We start from the raw sequence: 7,812 nt of genomic DNA, 5'->3' as shown, positions 1-7,812 counted from the left end.
GTAAATTTATTATTAGACAATAAAAATTTGTAAAATTTGGCCAATATTTTTTATAAAAAAGATGCAAGCAAAGAAGATATCGAAATAATGGATTACAATTAATCAAATCTATTTATGAATGTAAAAATGATAATATAACACTGAATCAATTAAGATTTAGAAAATATCAATTGGCAAAAATTAAAAATCATCTTTCATATTGGCAAATCTCCCACCCACAGAAGGTGAAGCAGAACATCATTGTAACGAGGCATATTATCAGCTTCAAACTTGGTTGGGTAATGAACTGACAGCAACAGATTGGGGCTGGAAGCAACATCAACGTGGCATTATGCCCAAATTTACAGAAAAGGAATTAATTCCGGAAATATTGCTCATAACTACTTGCTGCAGCTGTGAAACTGGATGTAACAGTTTAAAATGTGGCTGCCGGAAACATGGTTTAAAATGCACAAATTTTTGCTCAAATTGTCATGGTTCTGAAAAATGCTCCAATGTGGAAGAAAAAACCTATGAGGAAGTTAATGATTCAGATGAAATTGTGGATGAAGAACCAATGCAGACTAAAAATAATATTGGAGACGAAGACGGTGATGGTCTTGAAGATTTCGAAAATCTGCTAGAATCGGGAAGGTTTGTCGAATCTAACCTTGAAGAAATGCCATCAAAGAGACAAAAACTAATGGATGAGTGATTAGAATTCAAGATAAGGTATTTAATTCATAAATAACAAGATTAATGTATTTAAAAATAGGGTCACATTCCATATGAAATCAACCAGAGGCCTTAACCTCTACACCTTAGATTTTCATGTTTTTTTGTATATTGGTAATATCAACTAAATACATTATAAATCTATTTTTTTCTAAAAATTTTTTTGAGTAGTTTTTTTTGTATAAATTTTTGAAAATTGCAAAAATAGCCAATTTTAGCAATGTTTTGGATCACTCAAATACTTGTAGGTTCCCAACCAATGGTGCTAGAAGGCTGTTTGACAGTTAATTTTAAAGGTCATTGAATGGGCTTCAATTTTATATGTAACATGACCAACTTCAGAAAAAAAATATTTTTAATTGTTTTGAAAACTTTTAATATTGAATTTCTAAAAAACACCATTTTCGATTTTTTTTAAAAAAAGTATGTTATTCCTACATATATTGATTAGATTTGTGCCAAATTTCAAGGTGGAGAATCGATGGGATCATGAGTAAATAAAAACGAGATGTTTAGATAAATAAAGATGGTAGATAAATAAATGCTTTAAGCGTCAGTTGGACGTTCTAGGTTTTTGGATGACAACATTGAAAAACTACAAAACAACAAACCTACATAATGTTATTTGCCAACTTTATTAGCAGACGTCCCAAAATGACAATTCTCGAGCGTTGTTTCTTCCGCAGCAATTAAATGTTCGAAATTACCAAGGCAGAAGTTTTGGCTTCAAGTAACCTTCAGTTTTTAATTTATGCATTTAGTTCTGGTTTAGATACCATGCCGCCTTAAGAAATAGTTGCAGCAGGGAAAGGGAGCATAATTTTACATCAAATTTTGACTTAGTAAAGTATTATAATTTTATTGTTATAGACAAAAAATTTTTTTTCAAATTATAAAACACGGATAACAAATCTTACCTTACATTCATCCAGTGTTCTTTGATTAAACATTTGATCAATATGATAATACAAAGCACGTGATCTTGCTGAACAGATGTAGCCTAAGTTCAAAGCACATGATCTTGCTGAAAGGATGTAGCCTAAGTTATAACTGACAAAACATGTTACTTTGATACATATGATAACTTTTGGTGGCTTGCATGTATATTGGCAAACAGTAATGAGTATAATGAAGTTAAAGTCAGTTTTTTACATCCCAAAGAACCTGCTGCTTCCTTTTTTTTATCCAACACCAAGAGCCGATATACTAGACATTAGAAATGAAGATCTTCTTAAAAAGGTTGAACCTTGTACAGCAACTGGGAGAACTTATACACTTACTAAAGAAGAGATTGTAGAGACATCACGCCTGCTTGAACGAAGTATGCCACAACCTAAGTGAAAACTGTAAATAATTAAATATATACTAAACAGATTTTTTTCATGAGCAATTATATGTTGTTTCAGCTAAAATTGGCTGGTTTGGCATTTTTCAAATTTTAATACAAAAAAACTACTCAAGATATAAATTTAAAAAAAAATGGATTTATAATGTATTAAATAAATTCTTATTATCAAAATACAAAAAATCATATAAATCTGAAACATGAAGTTTCTAAATTAATTTTTCATTGGTTGATTTGATATGGAATTACTCAATATTATAATGAATAACGTAATCAGTATAAAGTATCTAAATTCAATAGTACGTTTTACATGCATATTTATATATTATGTGATTTTCTATGACATAAATGTAATTAGAATTTAATAAATCAACTTTTTTATTGAAAAAAATTGCAGCAGTCACATTTTTTTTTAGTTGAAATCCCCTTTAAATCCCCTCTTTAATATTTAGAACAACTATTTTCACATGTTTTTTGGAATCTTTATGTTTTATGGATTTGTAATTTTTTTTTATCAATGTAACATGGAATCTTACGTTTTTTGAGTAATTAAAGTGTAAATTTTAATAAATAGCTCAAAATTGTACATAATGATTAAAAAAGATTTTGGATTCGAGTTTTTTTTCTCCTTTATTTGCATTTTCTGAGAACATTTACCATAGTAATGTATATTTTTTTACACCATCAGAAAGTAGAGATTACAACGAACAAAACGCCCACCGACTTTTTTTTAAAAAGCTGATATTTTAATGGGAGAATTTTGATTGAAAATTAAGGTGCTTTTCCGATATTAAGTCAAAATAAGGTGAAAAAATAAATATTTTAAATAAAAAAAATTACAGTGGGTTTGGGACATAAAAAAAGAAAGTTTTCACCAAATTTTGTGAAAAAAAAAAAAAAGTTTTTGTAAAAGATTAAAATAAAAAACAAAAAATTTGGTTATTTGAATTTTTCACAAATTTTGAGGTTATGTGGAAAACGTGTAATAACAAAAGCTGTAGATATTTTTATTACCTACAACTTTGCCATTTAATTTTTTTCCACAGGACTGGTAGTTTTGCCAGAATTCAAGATAAACAGTTTTTTACCCTTAAATACTCACCCCCTTCCACTTCCCGACTTAAGATTTCCCGTAAATTATTTTTCCTTTCATTTTTGTTATGGTCTCTTCCTTTTCCAGTTGGTTTCATCCTACTATTATTTTTTTTTCACTTTTTACCATTTTCAAAGGCTTCAGCCCTGGTCTATAAGCCTTCATTCCTTATGTCAAAGGAATTTCAGACTAAGTGGCAAGAATTCTTAGGAAGCATGAATTTCATACATTTCTCAAACCTAGTAAACAAGATTGAGGGGGTCTCTGACATCTTTGAAGGACAAAAACCTAGCTGGTGTGTACAAGATTCCATGTTCTTGTGGCAAGGTATATTAAGGACAAACTGGCAGACGAATAATCCCAAGGGTTAAAAAAACACATCGGTGACTATAAACAAGAAAAACCCACAATCAGCTATAGCAGAACCCTCTTCGGAAACCACGCACATTATTGATTTCAACCAATTCCACACCACGTAGCTAACATCCGACAATACAAGAAAAGATGCATTCAAGAATCAGTAGAAATATTAAAGCACCCAGCAAACATAAATAGATAAGATGGCTACAAATTAAGCAGGATGTGGGATCCACTCTTCAGAAAACCTCAGAACCTAGCTCTGCATCTAACAAAAGACAGGTTGCCTCTGGTTGGCCAAACAGCCTAGCCAATCAGAAGAGAAGAGGCCTCTGATTTGCCAGCACCCCCAGGCAATGGCAGAAGCCCAGCTCCGATTGGCCAAACCAACAGGCTAACCAGACGAAAGGAAGGCTATGATTGGCCCACAGCTGCAGCAAATGGGGAAACACTCCTGTCAGGCAAGAGTATTAAAGGCAGAAGAACTTGTAATAACCTCAGTAGGTAACTCTACCCTGATGGCGACTGCAATGTCGACCAAAACTTTGGTGCATTGGTGATTTATTCGCCTTGGACGCGGCTATAACCCAGAAGCCAAGCTACTTGACAATACAAAATATTTGTCATTTGAGTTAAATTTTGTCAAATTTCTAATTATTTTCATGGTTTTTGTAACATTTTGGTGCTAAGTGGTATATTAACTTGCATTTTGTTGTTATGTGGTGTATTGACATGCTTTGTGGCTTTGTGGTGTTATGTGGTGTACCGACATGCTTTGTGGTGTTATGTGGTGTACTGACATGCTTTGTGGCTTTGTGGTGTTATGTGGTGTACTGACATGCTTTGTGGTGTTATGTGGTGTACTGACATGCTTTGTGGCTTTGTGGTGTTATGTGGTGTACTGACATGCTTTGTGGCTTTGTGGTGTACTGACATGCTTTTTGGCTTTGTGGTGTTATGTGGTGTACTGACATGCTTTGTGGCTTTGTGGTGTTATGTGGTGTACTGACATGCTTTGTGGCTTTGTGGTGTTATGTGATGTACTGACATGCTTTGTGGCTTTGTGGTGTTATGTGGTGTACTGACATGCTTTGTGGTGTTATGTGGTGTACTGACATGCACTCACGATGCAAATTTGTCCCTAGCTATTGTTATGCAACGGGCTGCATGGGCGCCTGTGCACACGGCTTTCCCTCCCCCTCATTCCCTCCATTAACATTTGCTTGAAACCCCTCCCCTCCCGCTCCCCTCTTTTCGTTTCTTCGGTCGGCGGCTGACGACGCTAGCGCCACCTGGGTAGTTTTTATAAGGGCTTGTTTCCCCTTCCTCTGCCTGTTTCGACGCTGGGACTCCGACCGATCAACACTCTTTTGCTCTCGCTGATAAGGTACGGTTGATATTGACTTTGAGTGATTTCTGATGGGGCGCGGTGGCCGCCCCCAGTATTTAACGTAAATGTTTTAAATTTTCCTTACTAGTTTTTTTTAAATCATTGTCTCGGCTGTCACTCTCTAAATTCTGTTTTGAGTAATTCTTAAGAGCTTTTCCTCCCTTAGTCAACCGTGACTCGCGATATGTATTTGTGGGTCGCGCACTGCGAGACAATTTTCGTAAGGGCTCTGTAATTTACCCGCTAGGATAGGAATGTTGGTCCCAGCGTTGGCAGCGAATCTTATCATTTTTTATTCTTTGTGTAATTAATGTGCGCACATTCTCTGTTTGTTCTTTACCAAGTCTTTCCCTTTCTTTTGTAACTATTTAGAGTGCAAATTTATGATGTACGGCATGTTAACCACCTTTGTATGTTTGTGCCTTGAGGATCATTTAAGATGGCTCGCTTTGTGTAATATGGGGCTTTCTGCCGCGAGTGTCCAATGAGACTGAGTGTGATTCTCACATTTGTAACCCTCAATATTTAGTGTGAATTTCTAATCTGTATTGATAAAGGAACATATTTAACAACGAGGGACAGTAACGTGTTAATAAAATAAGAAATAACTTTACACATGCTTGAGATTATGATGGAGTATGCTCTTGTCAATAACTTGGAAAGCATATTAATGTGAAATTCCCACGTTTGAACATGTGTAATGAACTTTGGCAGTTGTTGATCGCCCTGGATAAATTATTTAATAAATTGTTCTGGTAACAGTCGTTTTTGGAAATCCCTCGTTTACTTGTTTGCACTGTTGTTTATCCCTTTTGCTACGGCAATCAGATTAACCATTCTGAGAGAACCCCTCCCAGAAGGGGCCTATAATATTAAAGAAATACTGTTAAAACTCGCGTGGGCGCAGTTAGATAAAACAATCTTTTTTTTTTTTTTTCTCAATTGTTTTATTGAAAGAGGAACATTGATTTTCAAGACTAGCTGTGTATGATCATAGGTCAATTGGCTACTCAATGGTGATTAAGCAGAATAGTCTCAATTTAATTACAGCCTAATATTATTCGGAATAGATGCTCTACATATTTATTCACTCTAAAGTGCATACATGTTCATAAAATAATTTTTGATTGCATAGATGCAATATAATTATTGCTTAGAGAAAGGAAGCTGTGCAACTATCAAGAGTTATGGCAATACAGGTGTCTTTCATGAAAGGGTACCAGATTATTACTCTTACTAAACCTAGGTAATTAGGTACGTAATTCTAGGCAGCTGTGTAAAGTTACGAAGGTATCTAAGAATCATGTATATCCTCATTTTATTTTTTTCGTGAATGACTAACAACTTATGTAGTGGTTAAGAAAATTTGTAATTTCTTGTGTTTAATTTTAAATACATATTTATTATTTTATACTTTGTATTTACACTTTCCTGCAGTGTTTCTGCATGAAATGCAAGGAATAATTTGCTGTAGATGATAATGCTGTAGAGTTCCTTCCCCACCCCCTCCTACAATATGTGTGCTTGTACTAAATAAACAAAGATTATTGTTATCGGGAGCTAGATATGTTTTGCAGTTTGTCAGTTAGTGGGAATAATGAGTGTGTGTTGCATGTTCATGCTGCCACAGCCCTCTGGGAAAGTTGGACATATATCTTCTTCAGGTGGTTTCATGCCTGATCCCAAAGAGCAGCCAAATGCTTTGGAGAAGGCCTCTGATTGGCTGAATAGTAAATTAATTCTGCAAAAAGAAAATTAAAAATTACTTTTAAAAAAAGATTCCATACAAAACACTTTATTTTCAGCACTCTCAGAAACCCTTAGCTGTAAGCTGAGAGTGTATTTTAATGTTTGTCATGTGTTGTTTATACTTGTAGCAACCTGGACCAGACACCCAGTTTATCATTTTGATCAACCTCCAACCTCGCAACAGAAGAAGAATTGTGTTTTTTTTTTTAGGGATTTAACAAGTTAGATAGCCTAAGCTGTTAAGAACCCAACCTACCTACCTTGGCACAAATTCAGTATGTATGCAAAACTTTAGAAAAATAACCATTTGAAAGTGATTTGAAAACTGTTCAAGATATTAGAGTTATGTCGGTTGACACAAAAAAAAAACTTTTAAGAATACGCTGAGGGTGGATTACTAGTTCTGGTTCATATTTTGTTTTTAAACATTATTTATAAAGAAGATTGAAAATGGCGAAAATTCATGTTTTCAGAATTATTTTTAGACATGAAAGACCTGGTACATATTCCTGAAAGCACTTGAGGGACTTGCATTACACTTTTATCTTAGATTCTCCGACATACAATTTTATGGTTACTGCCTAAATCTCATAGTTGCCTTATGCAGGACATAAAGTCCACCGTCTTACGCTCAGAGGCAACACCGTGCTAGAAGCATCAGTGAGCTTGGCACTTATCCACCCGCCTCACTAAAATATACACCTCTGCTTAGGCGGGCTCTTAAATCACTTGTTGAATTGGAGCACATTTCCAAGAAACCTATGTTGGTGCTTTGCATTTTGGTACTGCTGTGGGGTCCGGAGCCATTTGGTGGGAATTTACTTTTTGTCTCTTTATAAATGTGTGAGATTCCATATTTATACTTGTACTCGCTGGTTTTGGGAAAAATCGTTTCTGTGACAGAATAATACTTTATCTGAATTAAAGCGTGAACATCATCATACATTACCAGAAGCTCGTCAGAGTTTTATATGTTATTCAGAAATCCATTCCTACTATATGACTATGTTATTTCATTATTAAAATAAGGATACATGATTAGTACACTAACTTCTGTATATTATAACAATGATAACATATTTAGTTGGAAGTTTTTTAATTTAGAATACACGTAATTGTATTTAGACAAAACAGCTATGACGGAATTGTATTTTAAGGCAAAAA

At 34.3% G+C, this 7,812-nt stretch overlaps 1 protein-coding gene across 3 annotated transcripts in view; it reads right to left on the bottom strand.

Annotated features, from left to right (window-relative positions):
• Positions 1 to 4,518: 4,518 nt before the first annotated feature.
• Positions 4,519 to 7,812, bottom strand: part of LOC134542213 (endothelin-converting enzyme homolog) — a 37,421-nt gene continuing 34,127 nt past the window's right edge. For all 3 annotated transcript variants that reach the window (XM_063386289.1, XM_063386292.1, XM_063386290.1), the window contains exon 17: positions 4,519 to 6,640. In XM_063386289.1, coding sequence (XP_063242359.1) covers positions 6,481 to 6,640 — 160 coding nt within the window. In that variant the 3' untranslated portion in view covers positions 4,519 to 6,480. The remainder of the gene's footprint in view (positions 6,641 to 7,812) is intronic.

The sequence above is a fragment of the Bacillus rossius genome, assembly GCF_032445375.1.
Source record: "Bacillus rossius redtenbacheri isolate Brsri chromosome 4 unlocalized genomic scaffold, Brsri_v3 Brsri_v3_scf4_2, whole genome shotgun sequence".
In the NCBI taxonomy this organism is placed as follows: Eukaryota; Metazoa; Arthropoda; class Insecta; order Phasmatodea; family Bacillidae; genus Bacillus; species Bacillus rossius.
The sequence above is the reverse complement of the archived record's forward strand: the minus strand, read 5'-3'. Positions and strand labels throughout refer to the sequence as shown.